At 43.9% G+C, this 18,061-nt stretch overlaps 1 protein-coding gene across 1 annotated transcript in view; it reads right to left on the reverse strand.

Annotated features, from left to right (window-relative positions):
- Positions 1–18,061, reverse strand: part of colq (collagen-like tail subunit (single strand of homotrimer) of asymmetric acetylcholinesterase) — a 122,525-nt gene that overhangs the window by 31,099 nt on the left and 73,365 nt on the right. The window contains exon 11 of the mRNA XM_041183344.1: positions 5,699–5,779. Coding sequence (XP_041039278.1) covers positions 5,699–5,779 — 81 coding nt within the window. The remainder of the gene's footprint in view (positions 1–5,698; positions 5,780–18,061) is intronic.

Raw genomic sequence — 18,061 nt, forward strand, 5'->3', positions numbered from 1 at the left:
ATGTGACAGTGTCACATGAGGGGATATGTCTAAATAATTTTTAACATTATTATTTCTGACCATCTATTATGTACTTAATCTCCTTGAGTCACGGAGCTGCCTCAGGGGGAAGTCTGTGCTCTTTCGCGTGCATGCACGTTGGTCCTGACTCTTGCTCCTTCCCCGGCCTGCACAGGTAGTGCTGAGCGCTCCCAGCCATGCATCACGCTGGGCGGGCCTTAATTGGCCCACCCATGTAAAATGGCGGCGCGCAGCCAATTGCGGGCAGCAATCGGCTCTGTACCCACCTGCGCTCGCACCCATACCCAACCGGCCTGTCCGACAAACAGAAAATTCTCCCCTCACTGTACTATTATTCACAATATCTATACCGCCTGTAAATTCAGATGTTTGCTCTTATCATTGAGGTGATTAAGCCTTCTGCAATCCTCTGTCTTTAATAGGATGCCAGAAACAGCACATCCTTACTGTGATTGAACAAAATTATTGTTATCCCTGCACAGTCTGCCCTTATTATAAAACAAAATGCCTTTTTTTATGACTTTGCTCATGAGCATCCATACTTGAAAAATTTATTTCCGACAGGATAGTTCATCAAAGTCTAGCCATACTACAGTTACATTTAGCACCATATATTTTACTGACATTGAACTAGTTTTCTCTGAGATCTGAGTGAATAATTTTAACTGGGTTTGACATAGAATAATTTGCATTGAGATTTAAGACATAATTCTTCTCTGAACTACTGGAGGAGATTGAAGATTTGAGAGGTGATTCATCTGAGATTTTAAATCTGATTCCTCATTGTAATATTATTCTATGATGACTATCTAGCAAAAATGTCTATTTCATAAGCTTGAAAATTAAGACAGAGCCTAACAACAATAGAACATTAGAACATAACAGAAGTTTAAAATTTAATTCAAAGCATGTCTTAAAGCAAGTCACAGAGTGGGGGTAAGGGCAGATGATGGTTGACAACTGTCTGTTCCTATGTGTTAGAAGCCCCATTTATTGAACAAAACCTGTTACCTGTTACAAAAATGCAGTTTACTTGCTTGCATAAGACCCTAACCCCTAGGCTGCATTACAAGAGATGTCTCTTTAAGTGAAGGTGGACACCTAAGAAATGGTCTCAAATGGAGGAATTCATCAGAGCTTGATCCAGAGCAGTCAGTCAGTGGGTCCCAAGTGAAACAAATGCTATTTAAATAGACTAAAAAGTGTGCGGTGGGGGAAGGAAAATGGAGAAATATGAAGGCAACCAAAAATGCTTTTTTCCCCAATGGACCAATCAGCAACATTATTTTTTGTTCATTTGTGGGATGTGAGCCACGTTGATAAGGCCAGCATTTTGCTGTCCATCCTTGATCCAACTGAGTGGCTAGGTCATTTCTGAGGACAGCTAAAAGCCAACCACATTGCAATGGGTCTGGAGTCAAATGTAGGCCAGACCGGGTAAGGATGGCAGATTTCCTTTCCTGGAGGGCATTAGTGAACCAGATGGGTTTTTATGGCAACCCAGAACTTTCATGATGACTATTACTGAGGCTAACTTTTGGACTGGATTTTCATTCTAGAGATGGGAAACAGGAGTCAGGAAATTTGCCAGCTCGGCGTGCCTGCTTTGGGAAAAAGTGCCTGTAAAGGTGGGATTTTCGTTCCAGAGCAGTGGGTGAGGTCGGGCCTGCCGCACCTGGGAACAGTTTAGAAGCAGCCACATGGGCTTCTGAGTGGTGAGATGGGCTGGTTAAAAGGCCCGCCTTGGTGCACTGGGACTTCATCCCATTGTTTTATTTAATATTAGATGCTCCTTCCCTCACCCCTCATACCCTGTCACCCACCCCCCAAGCCCAATCCATGCCAACTCATGCCCCTCTACTCTCCCCATGGCACCTCATACCCTCCATGCCAAATTATGACCCTCCATCACACCCCCATGGCCCTCATACCCTCCATACCAACTTATTGCACTTGCATGCCCATGTATAGGCTATATACAGAACCAACAAATCTAATAGTAATAATGGCATGTGTGGAAAAGTCAAAAATGGTCATTCAATTGGGACTTTCTCTTAAAAAATTGCTTTTACCGCAGCCTTAAAAAACTATCAATCATCACACCTATGTAGCATCAATAGCAGAAACTGCAAGCACTTGACACATTTTTATCTGGTGTAAATAAACATTGTACAATTGACAAAATAGATCCTAGAGAAAGAGTTGTAAATCAAGAAATCTTTTCCTTTGGGCACACTTGTTTTAATAGACTAATGGATGTCTTGGCTGTCAGCCAGTAGTCAAAGAGAGATGGTCCTTTCATAACTTCTTAAAGCTGTCAACATAGCCCCCACTGAGATAAGTGGTTCCTTGACTGTTGAAACTCAGTCAGCTATTCATAATAAGCTCACCTATCAAAATACAAAGCCTTGGAAATTTAACCAATGGACTTTGTCAAAGTGAAGAACAGATAGCCTTTTTTTTCGAAGCACAGATGGTGTATTTTCCATTTCAAAGCAGATGGCCTATCAATCATTGGAGTGGAGCAGGTGGCTTCAAAGGTAAAGATCTTTGGACATTTAAAACTCAGTCCAAAACATGACAGGAGAGTTTCCAAGCACATTTTTCTCCAGTTTTGAAAGCATTAGGGCACTTTTTCCTCTGGGAAGAGTGCTCTAATGCATCTCAATAGTTAAACAATGCTGATTAATTTAATGGTCACATTCCTTATCGGGACAGAGCCTGATGAATCACTGTTGTTAAAACACATTTATATTATAATACAGCATCTAACAGTGTCATGTGAAGTTGTCAAAACCTTTAACATTCACCTGTAATAATGTTCCCAACTCCTCAGCAGCTTCCCCTAGTGGTCTTGAATTCTCCAAAAAAATCATTTTTTTTTTTAGAGCTTCCAGTATTCACACCAGCACATAAAAATAATGGGAGTTTGGGGGGGGGAGGTGGGTGATGGTTTGAAATTCAAACTTCCTCTTGAGCTCACATGGCAACCCTGACTTCGGAAGAGGTGTGAGTGGGGTTGCAACCTGAGGTCTTCCCAACCAGAAAAAAGGCCGCACAAAAATAGTGCAGGGTCAGGAAGGCACTGTAAATTTGAAATTACTGCAAAAAATTCTAAGATTTGTCATCTCCAACCTCAGAAATCTTCCAATCTAATCCACCTCTCTTCATGTTGTACTCGGGTCTCCCTGTCCTGCTGTCGCATACCAATTCCTCTATAATCCTGAGCCTTATGAATTTGAAACCTCAACCATGTTCTCTGTTTCTTCTCCAATGCAAAGATTCTCTGCGCTATGCCCATTCATACATATTTTATTCCCTAATTACCACTCATTTAAATAGCTCTAATTTGCCTATTTGAAGGCTCTGTTGGGCCTGATTGAGGTAAGAAATGACTGCATAGTAACTATAAAATACTGAGAAATGTATTGAATATTATAGGAATAGCTCTCTCTCCCTCATAAAGAAAGCTCCCATAGCAATTTTCTGGGTTGACAAATACAAGACAGCAAAGGCTGTTATCTCTGCCAAGGATGTGTCTCTAGCATAGCCACTGGAATAAAACATTGCTAATCTTGATTGGAGTGGGAGGAGGGGTTGGGAGGTGAAATCATGAGCCATATGTGAACCACCTCTCTGAAGGTTAAACAGGATGCCCCAGGAAGCGATGAGCCACAAGATGACTTCATAGACTTCCAATGGAAATAGGATGGATTACCTTGAATATCTGTCCCTTGCCAATGGACAAATGAATAAATGATTGGCATTGCCTCCCAGAAATAAGATATAGAAACAGACTCTTGAGCGGGAAAAACAACAGTTCAGATAGTAGAAATCTTCTCGAGGTGGACTGATACTAGAATTTGGCTAGCTCAAGAAGGTGGAAGAAAACAGAAGAAACTGCAACTTCCAATCCTTGCCCAGGAAATGACGAAGAGCTTGCTGATATCTCAGGTGACTCAAGGAGGCAAAGACCAACGAGAGAAGTCGACTGCTGTTTGCAAAAAGTCAAGAGACAGTCACTTCCAGCCACGGAGATCAGCTTCATCCATCTGTTTGTCTGATCTGGGACTAGTAAACCATTCTGAGAAGACTGTCACTGTCAGCAACGGAGCTCAGCTTCCCCCATCCATTTGTCCAATTCGGGACTAGTAAACCATTCTTACTTGTTATGGGTTGTATGTCTTCTCTGCCTATTTAGATTAGGTATCATATTTCAACCTTTGCTTCTTAATAAACTACCTTAAAATCACTTATGAATCCTTGACTGCCTATTTTGAGAATATGTGACCCTGAACCCTAAATCTTACAATGACTCTAAACATAGGTTTTTCTTTTCTATCTTGTTAATTCTGAGCTCAAGCAGACTGCTCTGATAACTAACCATGCTAAGTTCAAATAAATCGGGTCTTCTCAACCATGAAAAGATGTAAATGATCAGTGAAATGTCCAAACTGACTTTCACTGCCTGAAGCATATTAGATCAAAGACTCTGGGTTTCAATCTACATCTCCTGTCCTGCTGTCCTGTGAATTTAATGTCCTGAGTGCTAGGTTTAGCACAATAATTACATATTTAACATATATTACACCAAGGTTCTCCCATGGTGGTATCATCAGGAATCTTAAAATGTTGCAGCTATAGTGCCTCCTATCTGAACATTGTAAAGACAAAATCTAATAGCAGAATCTTAAAGTTTAACAAGTGGAAAAGTAGATAAATCTTAGCAGCGGAATGGAAGGAGAGGAAGCAACTACAGTACCCTCTTCCTCCATGGAGGGCATCACAGAGTCATTAGTATTGCAGCCAGACCTTATACTGTCATCTTTCACATGCTGGTTCACAATTGGTTGTAAAGGAAATCGGTTGGCAACCTGGGCCCCAATTCCCTGCCTCTTGGGCTGGGGAAGGAATAGTGACCAGTGGTTCCAGCAGGAGTTGGGGGGAGCAATTCTTGGTCACACAGTGAGGCCACGGCAAGTTTCATAGTATACATTTTTAATCATTCTCCAATGAAAATTACCTGATTTTAGGTAGAATCAGTGGACACTCCTTCCCCCACCTCATGATGTATTCAACACACTTTAATTGACAATAACCAGCAGTGACATATTTTGCTAATTTTCTCTTGCATGGCCTAAAACCTTTTGTATTTGCATATTGCTAATTGAACATTAGAAGGCCTTCTGATGGAAGCAATCACATCGCAGCAATTACACTCTTATATTGTTTTATTGCATCCAATGAAAACATCCTAGACAGTCTGAAATGAAAGCAGCCATTATGTTTCTACATCGGGAGTGCTTAATAGATGGAACAGAGCCCAGGACCTGAGATCAGCTGTAATGTTCCAGCCAGGATCACATAACCTAGAGCAAACAAGGAATGGGACCTTAAGCCATCTGTTCCACATGACTTCATGTGACAGTAAATGGTGTCATTATCTAGTAAGCCACAGAAAGACTGGGTGGAAGCTTTCCTTCCAAGTATTTTTCAAGGGAGCATCTGCAGTTTTTTTGTTTTTATAGCCATATATGTTGTTTGGTAGAATCTGTTTTCTGTGTTTAATGGTATCTGTTTTTGTTAACTACTCAACAACAGTGAACCCTGAACCATCATGCAAAATATAAAGAAAAGTTGGAAATAATGTAATAGATAGAAGGGAAAAAATTCTTACAGATTTTCCTCTCTTTCCAGGTCTACCAACAGGTCCTCTGTGTCCAGGGGCTCCAGACTCTCCCTTTGGACCCATTTCGCCCTTTTATTAAAAAAGATATTATTTTAAAATGTTAGGTTCTTGATATATCATTGTTACTCTTCACAGTCTTATTGACATTTGTAAAACCCCAATTCTTATTCATCATTTGTACCACAACACTGAAGAAAAGCATTCCATAGATTCATATTTTGAGCACCACCTAAAATCTATGATTTTGAATTTATATCCATTTGTATTCTTACTGGTAATTTCAAAATCACTAGTACTTAAGTTACACTGTCTATCACTTATAAAACCAAGCATGCTGGCACAAGATTTGCCCAAAAGATACTTTATTACCTCTCTTTACATCTCTGCTCCCTCCACCTCCTCGCCCGCCCATCCTCACACACACACACAGACAGAGGTAACAGGTATGAAAGAGTATTGCCAATATTTGGAGTTTGAGCACCTTGGAGAATCCCAGGGCACTGGGAGCAAGATTCAAGCCCATGTACCTTTAGAGAGGGTGGTCCTTGGCATTTTCTAACAGTACTTGGGAAACTTTAGGTGTATTTTTAAATAGTTTCAGCAAATTCTTTTTGAATGTTTGTCAAATTATACACAATGTATGTTTTAATTGTCAGTTGGATAGAAAAAAAAAATGACAATTAAAGAAGCTGGAAGAATTGTTTCTCTAATTTGATTGATTTCTTTTCTAGAAGCTACGAGATCCTCGCTGTTGTCACTAGGAACAAAATTGACCTGTTGCTTTCTATGAGTTGCTGGGTCTTGATTGGTAGTTCACCTGTCTACTGGTTAAGGATTAGAAGTTTTTCCTACCTGTCTAAATTTAAACTAATTGGCAGAGTTAAAGGAGGATGGTGAGGTGCAAGTGCAATGAATACTGTGGGTGGAATTTAATGAGTGGCAGGGTGCTTGATGTCTGCCACCAGAACTGGTGCCATCTCTGCCAACCAGATTTCCAGGAGCCCAGAGGGAATTAGGTTCCTAGTTATCAGCGGGAATGCTGCTGCCAAGCTCCCAACTCCAGGGGGAACATTTAATTGCTGCACTTCCCTGAGCAGGGCGGGAATCCTGCCCAGAGTACCGTCAACCAATCAGAGCCAATCCGCACCCTCTCGGCCGAATAAATGGCCCCTCCTTCCTCAGGAATTGTCTCCAAGGGGAGCATTAAATTACACCGTGTGTGTGTGTGTGTGTGTGTGTGTGTGTGTGTGTGTGTATATGCAATTCTTTGAAGTTCTTCTGTACACTACATGCTTGAGAAATGATGTAGGCAGTTTTATTTTATTATTACTCCATGGCCTGAATGTTTAGGTCGGTGGGCGGTGTGATCAGCGGGCCCAGGAGCGGCCGGGAAACAAACTGCTGAACGCGATCGGCCACTGACCATGATTTCACGCTGGCTAGCCAATTTACGGGAAACATGCAGTGAGAGGCTCAGCTCTGCTGGGGTGAGGTAGGGAAGAGGGCAGGTGCTGACGTCAGCACGGGCGTGGACGAACGCTGACAGAAAGCTCCCTGAAGGCAGAGTGCTGCCTCAGGGAGCTGAAGACCTGAAAATAATGTTTTTAAAATCAGTGAAAAAAATGTGCAAGCAGCACAGTCACCTAACCATACACATGGTAAAAATGCTGTCTATAGATTTTTCTTCATCTTTCATGTAATAACGGAAACCTCATCCTGCCCGTGGATGAGGATTAATGAAAAATGCAAAGTCCACCTGGCCAATTTGCCTATCCGCCAACTGCAAGATTGGGCGGACTACGAGAAACCAGAGACAATTGCACCTTTAATTACCATAAATGGCCTTTTAATTGTCGGTGGGCGTGTTTCCGACTTTTGCATGCACCTGCCGACTGTAATATCGCACGAGTGCGGGGCGCTTGTCCGATGTTATCTTGCGCGATTTCGCATCCAATTGGGTCAGGTGCACACCCGTCCGCCGAGCCAAAAATTCTGCCCCATGTGTTCCATTGGTGCATGTGTTATGGTAAGCAGGATACATCTCAGGGTTGCATTGTGATTTAGGCAACTTTACTGGGAGTCTGACCTGGAAGTGGATACTTCACCAACTCTCACCCTCACCTTTTAAAGACACCAAATAAAGCGCCTTGTAGGCAAATTAGCAGCCACCTGGTGGTAAGCCAACCATTTTGGAAAGGGAAGAGTGGGCAGTGCACCAAATTGGGCCTCCTTGGCTGGACGTCCAGGGAGTGAGGGGGGTAGGCCCCGAACCAGAGGTTGGTCAAGGCCACCCATTTAAAGGCACCCTGGCACGGGTTTCTGGCATCTACACCATCATTCGTGGTTTTCAGACCAAAGTTTTGACCCAGAAGAGTGTGAAATCCTCTGAATTATTGGAGCGGCAGCAGTAAATCAGTGGAGTCACACAACTGGCTGAAGTGAGTTTGGAGAAAGGCCTCGGGCTGGTGAGATTCCAAGGGAACAAAGCTCTCTCCTGCAAAGATAGTGCTGAAGGTAGGGGGAGTGGCACGGTTGGAAACTATGCACGGCGGCAGGAGTGTAGCATTGATAGCTTTTGATTTTAAAGGCTTTCTGAATTCAGAGAGGAATGTTGAAGGACCTAAGTTTCAAACTCTGCTTACCATCTTGTAATGTTGCAAGTGTGCATTTTTAAGCAGCGTGTCTCTCTGAAGTCACCTGAAATGATACTGTTGCCCTCCAGTCTCCTCGTTCAAATCCCCCACAGGTAAAACCTCAGCAGCTGCAGCCACCAGTCCTGAGGGACCAAAGTTAATCTCTGAGGAGGAGGAGGGAGTCCCAGAGCATGCAGCGTCACACCTTTTCAGAGCACCGTACGCCAATGTAGATGCACACTCCTCAGTGGGCACGCACGCGTGAGCTCTCAGGAATCCACAGACTGGTGCGAGCACATCACAGTGACAAGATAAGCTAATGGAGACTGACATGGAGCAGCCCTCTGGCAGTCTGAGGAGAGCTGGAGATGACCTAGATGCTGAGCCCCAAGTTGAAGACGAGTCTTTGTGTCATCCATCAGGTAGCAGATGCTGGTCGTGCAGCGTGAGGTACATGAAGATGTGGCAGAGATTCCAAAGAGGCTGCACACACTGTCACGGACAGAGGAGTCCATCCAGGCCTTGAGCATTGCAATCGCCCGCTCTTCAGAATGCGTGGCTTCCTCCATTGAGAGACGACACCCAGCAGCTCATTGATGGGATACTGGGTATGTGTTCTGACCTGCTTATCAGCTTGTCTCTGAGCTCTGATGCCCAGGGCCAGGGTGAGAAGTGGACGAGGAGCCTGGAGTCACAGCCAGGTCCTGGTTCCTCTCAGGACAGCAGGGAGGGTCAAAAAGCTGTGGATGCGCAGCTGCTGTCACCATCGGGGGCACGTCTCAGGATGCTTCTGATGGGGAGAGCATTTCGTCCACCCCTCTGCCATTGATATAAATGCCTTTGAGTGCCGCAGTGACAGATGAGCCTCCCATACCACTGTGCAGAAGACCTCAACCAGGCCGAGGCTCTCATGGCCTCAGGTAACCAGGGGACATCCACCAAAGTCATCCCAGGCAGAGGAGAATAAGGATCAGCAGCCTGTATCCAGCACAGGGGGCGGGGGATGCGGGGAGCATCATGTAGTAGTTCCTGGAGAAGATTTAAAGACACATTAAGACACATTAAGACACATTAGTGACATATGGGTTCACAACAGTGATTGTTCAGTCCAGAGTTATGAAAATTATTGAATCATTTTGTTTTTACGTAATTGTTCTTTTCACTTGATTTCCTGCTGTATTAGGGTTTCATGAGCGTGATGTGCTGGTTTCAATTTGGATCGACTACCTGCTGTTAAGAGAGTTTGTGCTCATGTGGGTCCCTCTTATTGGTCTAATTTGATACCTCTACATTGACACATCCACAGGCAGACCTTATGTTCATGCATGGGATATACCAACAAAAAAAGCGATTTTGGTCAAGATGTTTTGGTTGAGCAGAAGACACATTACTAATGGAATCTTGGCAGTATTAGAGAATCTTGCATCTCTTGGGCATCAAAAACATCTTGTGCACCAGTGTGCTCAACTTGGTGGCATGGCTCACCCTCCTCATTATCAGATTCATTATCAGAGGATGTGGCTCTCTCTATCAGATCCTCCCTCTGTCAGGGCTTCCCCGCTCTGGAGGGTCAGGTTGTGTGAGGCACAGCAGACCATGACCATGACTGAGATTCTAGCAGCAGCATATTGCAGAGTGCCATCTGAGTGGCTCTGGTGGATGTGTGCCTATCGTTATACCTCCTCTCAGGCTCTGTGCATGGATTTCTCATCGGGTCATTAGCCATTTCTTGAGGGCGTAATCTTTATTAACCAGAAGCCAGGTATCCAAAGGTTTCGAGCCACTAGACATCCTTGCTACCTGGGAGTGCCTAAGTACGTATGAATCATGACCGCTCCCCGGGAGGAGCTTTTATTGCAACATGTGTGCACTCAGTTATGCTTTGCACCCTCAGAAATCCAGCCATGGCTGCAAAGCCTCTGGTTCTTTCTGCTTGACTGGTGTTGTCACTGGTAACTGAGATAATGCATGGGCATCTGTAAAAACCTTTATGCAGTCATGGCCTGCAGGCTGTGAAATTCTGCTATGTATTTTTGTTCCTTGATGGGATGTGGGCATTGCTGGCAAGGCTCGCATTTGTTACCCATCCCTAATTGCCATTGAAGTAAGTGGCTTGCGAGGCCATTTCAGGGCAGTTAAGTGTCAACCACATTGCTGTGGGTCTGGAGTCACATGTAGGCCAGACCAGGTAAGGACGGCAGATTTCCATCCCGAAACGACATTCGTGAACAAGATGGATTTTCATGACAATCAATGATAGTTTCGTTACACCATGACTGAGATCAGCTTTCAATTCCACATTTAACTTGAATTCCACCACCAGCCATGGTGAGATTTGAACCCATGTCCACAAAATATTAGCCTGGGTCTCTGGATTACTGGTCCAGGTGACATTATCACAACACCATGACCTCCCCCATCTCCACATGACGCCTGGAATAATCCAGAGGCAAAAAGAAAATCAAAACCAGAGCTACTTTTAATACCACAGTCACTACGTGGCCACCAACACAAGGAGACAAACTCCCCAGACAGCATGTCACACAGGAATGTGACTATATCCCTTAAGAGATGCAGTTTCTAAAGCACTGTCATTTGGACATCTGGAGGTATGTCATCCTCACCCTGTAGACATGGTTGGTAGGATAGTGCCTTTGCCTACCTCTGCCTGTCTGGTGATGGTATCTGTCCTCCGCAGCCCCTCGTGCAGCAGCAGCTTGCACCCTTCGCTGGAAACAGGGTGCACCTGTCCCTGGCCAGCTCCCCATCTCACTCGATGACTATAAAGTGAACAATTCCCATGGGGACAGCGATCTAAAGGCCCAATGTTGCAGTGTACAAACTTTCTGTATGCCCCCTTCCCTGAGAAAATATCCTAATGCAGGATGAACGCAATGAAAAATTAAAGTTCAACCATTGTGAAACCTTCCTACCTTCCGCATCAGAGCCTTTTGCTGAATGCAGCCACAGTCCCACTTTGAGTTTTATATCTGACTTTGCAACATATCCTAATACCTAGCGTGACTCCCTACGAACATTTTTCATGGGCACCCACCAAAAAATGGTATGGGCAACGTAAAATTCAGGTCTATTGCCTTGTTAACAAGCTTGTTAATTCATTTTTTAAAAATGGCGGGTGGGCTGCTAATTTTGGAGACCCCGAATTCTGTATCATCAGAGACAGCGTGCTGATACTGGGCTAGTGTCCTGATTTTACATGCGGAAGGGTGAGTGGTTGGCAGCAGTCCCGATTTCTGGATGTAAAATTCTATATCTTCTGCCTTTCTTCTATTTACCATGTCGGCTACCATCTCAAAACATTATGTGAGGTTTGTAAAGCATAATCAACCCTTTTGAAGTTCTTCTATAATTTCCTCTTTATCTAGATATAGCCAGCAGCAAGCGGATAGCACTAGCTGCTCATTACACTCACACTTGTCCACAAAATATTTTGCACTAGAGCTCGCTGTGATTAGAAAGCTGTTTCAGTGCAGCACATTTTGCAAGAGATCTGGAACCTGTGTGCACAAAAACAAGCAACTGTGTATCTCCCTAACTAATCAGAGTGAAGAATCCCTACTGAGGAATGTGGAATCTGAACCAGGATTAGTGAATTCAATACCACATCATGTACAGAACACAAAATAAAGAACGGGAAAGAAAAATGCAATCGAAAGAGAGATGAAAGGGAGAGAGAGCCAAAGTTAAAAATGCATTACAAATGTTTACTCTCTTCAAATCTCCAACAATAATTAAAATCAGGACAAATAACACTCCTTAATTGTCAAAGTAAGTTTTCAGTGCCAGGAGTTTGTGGATCAGTAATTAAGACCAATCACATCATTAAACATTCACTGACATGGGAATGGACATGTCCTGACTTTTTCTGGCTTGTCTGGTGATAGCTATCAAGTACATACCACAACTTCACACTGTTCCACACATTTAGATGCTGAGTCTCTTGGCAAGATGCCAATATAATGCAGCTTCTGGAGGAACAGGTCAACTTGGACAGCAGCTCCGTGATTTCCGTGTTTAAATGTGCATGTGCATTCACCAGAAGTTGCTCTCAGAGGTGATCTAATTAAAACATGTCACACTCTAAATGGGCTTGACAGGGTCAGTGCGGAGAAAACCTTTTCCCTGGCTGGGGTATCTAGAACACGGGGTCAGGGTCTCAGTGTAAGTGGTTCAACATTTAGGACTGAGATTAGGAGAAATTTCTTCAATCAAATGGTTTTAATCCTTTGGAATTCTCTATCGCAAAGAGCTGTGGATGCTCAGTCATTGGGTATATCCAAGGTAGAGGTTGATAGTTTTTTTGGTACTAAAGAAATTAAGGGATAAGGGATAATGCTGGAAGGTAGAATTAAGGTGGGAGATCAGCCGTAATCTTGTTCAGTGATGGAGCAGACTTAGGGCCAAATCACCTTCTCCAGCACCTATGTTCTCATGAATTTGAAGTGACTAAAGAAAGATGGGTAGAATGAAAAATTCAGATACGTTAAGCTAAAGGAAGACAAAGTACCAAAGCCAGATGGGATGAATTATGAAAGGTGAAGGAGAAAATTGCTGATGCCCTAATATGCTATTTCATGGCTCTACTGAGTGTAAATGTAAACCAGACGACTTTAACATGACCATTGCAGCATCCAAATTTATAGAAGGGAGACTTATTTATGTTTTAATAACCGCAGGTGCTAATAGTCTCACCGTATTTTACTGCAAAATCCAGGCTATGGTGGCAATTTTCTCCTCTGAGACTTTACAATTTTCCCTACTACAGTGTTAATTATTTCCCTTTTTAAGTTCCTCATTCTAACTGGACTCGTGGTTCCCCATGACTTCTGGAATGGTTTTTGTTTCTACTTTTTCACATCCAAGATCTATCTCATGCATCTAGACCACTGCAAAGTGTTTATCAAATAGCCCTTACCATTTTTGATCATAATTTAAAAATTGGCAAGTCTTTCCTCTCAGTGGTCACTTCACTTTAAAAACCTTCCTTTTACTGATGCACTTGTAACATACTTTACTATTCAATTTTGATGAGTTGAAATGTTTTTCTTATTCTACCTCTGCATTTTCAAGCACTGCTTTAAATCTGTTTCCTTATTTTTTTAACACTCTCCCAAATTCCTGGCCAACATTTCTCTTTCTCTGGAGGTGCCTTCCATTGCTGGTGCATGACAAACACCGCCCAACCCCTCTTACCCCTCTTTGAGGGCACCCAGCCATTGAGATGTCCTCTCCCTGCAGCAGCAGCCTCAGCAATGGCCACTTCTGATTGGGCCAATAGCTCTTGGCACAAGTCATTGCCCTCATTTAGATGGCAGCCCCGGCTAAAGTCACTCAATTGGTTTCTGCCTGCAAATTGCAGCCCCAGGTACCACCACCCACTGAAGCGAGGTCACCTCCTCCTTTTGGCCCCAGCGGTAGGATATCTACCCTTATGATAGAATATAGCCAACTGTGGATCTGGCAACATCTATGGCAATAGAAACAGAGTTAATGTTTCAGGTCTGTGACATTTCATTAGAACTGACAGAAGTTAGAAATATAATGGGTTTTGTGCAAATGCAAAGAGGGGAGACTGGGAAGAAGAACAAAAGGGAAGGCCTATGATAGGATGGAGGGCGGAAGAGATTAAATGACAAAACATTTCATGGTACAAATCCAAAAGGGAATGGTAATGACAGAAGTAAAGAAACAAAAAAAATGCCTCGAGGATGTGTGGATGGTAGAATAACAGCCATTTAAGTGCAAAGTAAAGGAATTAAGAAAGAAACCAGAAAAGCAAAACAAACTGGTAAAAAAGGAAACAAAATGGAGGCTGAGGTTGTGATCTAAAATTGCTGAACTCAATGTTGAGTCAAGAAGGCTGTAGAGTTCTGAGTCAAAATATGAGGTGCTGTTCCTCTAGTTTGTGTTGAGCTTCACTGGAATACTGTAGTAGGCCAAGAATAGAAAGGTCAGAGCAAAGGTAGAGACTTCAAATTTGAAGTGACTAGAAACTTAGGAATCATACTTGCGGGTATATCCCATAAAGTGGTCACCCAGTGTGAAATTTTATGCTCCCGGAAGTGGGCTGGCTGGAGGAGGGGTGCCATGCCCATTGCCCTCTCCAACTCTACTGACGTTTTACCAGTGTCGGGCTGCCCATTTTTCCATGGGCCATTTAAAGCCCTTAAGTAGCCAATGAATGTGCACTTAAGGGCTTCTTCCCACTGCCACTGGTATTTTGCTAGCGCTGGAGGGTGCTCATGCCACTTGGCAAAGCCACCAAGTATACTCTGGCAGCCTGACTGTAGAAGCCAAATCAGCTTCCGATCTTGGACTTGCTGCAGTGGCCATGGCTTCTGGTGGCCCTGCTGGGACTGAAGAGCTGCCAGCCCTCTGATTGACTGGCATGTCTTAGATATGGGACGTCCTGCCTCAGGGGGCGGAAGGCACAATCTCAGGCAGCCACTTGCATGAGTCATGCAAAATAACATCGCGGCTTCCAGGGCCAGTGGAGACAGGCTCACCCCCAACTTTCCAGCCTACGGGCTGGCTCTAGGCTCCAGACGTTATGTGGTTTACCCAGTAAAGAGAAGACCACACTGTGAGCAGTTAATACGGCATATTAAATTGAAAAAAGTACAAGTAAATTGCATTTCTTTCTGGAATTAATTTTTGGAGCCTTAGGTGCTGAGAAAGGAGGAGGTAAAAGGGAAGGTGTTGTATTCCTTGCACTTGCATGGAAAGATGCCATAGGAAAGGAAGGTGCTGCTAGGGTAACTGGGGAGTGGACCAGGTTGTTGCAGAGGGAATGCTGCCCTCAGAACTGGTCATTCATGTTCGTGTTATTTGTAAATCTTAGATGGCTGCCATTTATACCACAGCTGTTACAATTCAAAGTACATAATTGCCTCAGGGGTGCTTTGGGATGATCTTTTCAAAAGTTTATACAAGTGAAATCCTATATTTCCCTTGCCAACAGATCCTAAATTTATAATCCTTTGATAAGCTTGGGTTTTAAAAGTTTCTCCCAAGTCTGGCAAGGCTCTTTCAGCACCTCTCTACAATTCTGAACAGAGTACGTGAATACAAGAAAAATATTATCTGATAGGCAATTTATCTTTCAAATTTAGGCTGTGTCTCAGCTTTTCCCTATCTCTCTCACTTTTTACTCATTTCTTAACTTGCAGCAAGTCCCATTGTCTTCTCACCTCTGTACTCACTGACCCATGCTGGCTCCCAGTCAAGCAACATCTTGATTTTAAAATTCTTATTGTTTTCAAATCCCTCTGTGGCCTTTCCCATCCTTATCTCTGTAATCCTCTCCAGCCCCACAACCTTCCCTTATATCCGGACTCCTCTAATTCTGGCCTTTTGTGCATTCCCAATTATAATTGCTCTATCGATGGTGGCTGTGCCTTCAGCTGCCCATGTTCCAAGCTCTGAAATTCCCTCCCTGCACCTCTTCACCTCGCTTTCCTTTTTTCAGATACTTCTGAAACATACCTCTTTGGCTAAGTTTTTGGTCATCTGACCTAATAGTTCTTTATATGGCTCGGTGTCCCACTTTGTTTAATAATGCCCTTGTGAAGTGCCTTCTTGGGACATTTCATGGGCAGAATTTTCTGCCTTCTGGGTGGGCGGGCCCGACTCAATCTCCAGCTGGAGGGGAGATGACCCAGCCAGAGAAGCGGACCCCGTCGCCATTTTATGTGGGCGAGCCAATTAAGGCCCGCCCAGCGTGATGTCCGCCAGGAAGCGCTATGTGCTCCCTGTGCGGGTGGTGGGGGGTGGGGTGGGGGGGGGTGGAATTCCCCAAAAGCGAGAGTGCTCTTTCGCGCATGCGCATGAAAGAGTGCACATCTCCCTGAGGCTAAGTGCTGCCTCAGGGAGATCGCTTACATTTTTAAAAAGATTAAAAACAGAAAAAAAATTCCGTAACATGTCCCCCTCATGTGACATTGTCACGTGAAATGGGACATGTTCATAAATTACAGTAAAACTTTATTAAACTGTTTAGAACCCTACGTGAAATCTCATCCCGCCAGTGGATGAGGTTTCATATTTTTTCTATTCCCCGCTGGGGCTCCTGACCAATCTGTCAACATTAAGGGCAGGTCGTTTAATTATTTAAATGATCCTGTCAATGGTTCAATTGGCCATTGACAAGTCGGCAGGCGCACAGCTCATTTTGCTGTGCCCCCGCCTTCCTGAATCTTTAAATGGGGCAGGATGACGTTGGGGGTTCCGCTTGACATCATCCCGCATCATTTTACGCGTCGGCGAGTGGGCCCCACCCCTTGCTTGTCGACGGCAAAATACTGTCCCATGTCATTTATATAAATGACATAGATGACTATGTGGAGGGTAGGATTATTAAGTTTGCGGATGACATAAAGATTGGCCGGGTGGTTAACCATGAGGTTGAGTGTCTTGGGCTACAGGAAGATATAGATGGGATGGCCAAATGGGCAGATAAGTGGCAGATGGAATTTAACCCTGAAAAGTATGAGGTGATAAACGTTGGAAGGAGTAATTTGACAAGGAAGTATTCAATGAATGGCATGGAACTAGGAAGTTCTGAGGAACAAAGGGACCTTGGTGTGTGTGTCCATAGATCTCGGAAGGCGGAGGGGCATGTTAGTGGGGTGGTGAAAAAGGCATATGGGACACTTGCCTTTATCAATCGAGGCATAGATTACAGAAGTAGGGAGGTCATGTTGGAGTTGTATAGAACCTTAGTGAGGCCACAGCTGGAGTACTATGTGCAGTTCTGGTCACCACATTATAGGAAGGATGTGATTGCACTGGAGGGGGTGCAGAGGAGATTCATCAGGATGTTGCCTGGGATGAAACATTTAAGTTATGAAGAGAGATTGGATAGACTTGGGTTGTTTTCGTTGGAGCTGAGAAGACTGAGGGGCGACCTGATCGAGGTGTACAAGATTATGAGGGGCATGGATAGGGTGGATAGGGAGCAGCTATTCCCCTTAGTAGAAGGGTCAGTCACAAGGGGACATAAATTCAAGGTGAGGGGCAGGAGGTTTAGGGGGGATGTGAGGAACACCTTTTTATCCAGAGGGTGGTGACGGTCTGGAATGCACTGCCTGGGAGGGTGGTGGAGGCGGGTTGCCTCACATCCTTTAAAAAGTACCTGGATGAGCACTTGGCACATCATAACATTCAAGGTTATGGTCCAAGTGCTGGTAAATGGGATTAGGTAGGTGGGTCAGGTGTTTCTCACGTTTCGGTGCAGACTCAATGGGCTGAAGGGCCTCTTCTGCACTGTGTGATTCTGTGATTACATTAAAAGCACTACTATAAATGTAAGTTGTTTTGTCTATTTTATTAATATTACTGTGGTCAGTGTTTCATCAAATAGTTCATCTTACATGCCTCTCTCTTCCCTCTACCCTGACTGAGCTAAAATCATAATCCATTCTTTTTTGAAACTTGGATGCTTTTGTCCTGAAATTAGCATCTTTCCTCCTGTTATCAATTGACATTTAAAACTCAAGTACAGTGTCACCTAAACATTTCAAATCATCTATTACTCCTTTAAACTGCTCTTTGAATTTTGGTCCTTCATCTGGATTTTGTCTGTGCCAAACATGTACCAGCACTATGCATGTATGTGTTTGGAAGCTGAGGGCACATGGAGAGGCACTTTGTGTGTATTTTTGGGGAGAGGGTGGAGAGGCACTAACTGTGTGTGTGT

The sequence above is a fragment of the Carcharodon carcharias genome, chromosome 3, assembly GCF_017639515.1.
Source record: "Carcharodon carcharias isolate sCarCar2 chromosome 3, sCarCar2.pri, whole genome shotgun sequence".
Classification (NCBI taxonomy): Eukaryota; Metazoa; Chordata; class Chondrichthyes; order Lamniformes; family Lamnidae; genus Carcharodon; species Carcharodon carcharias.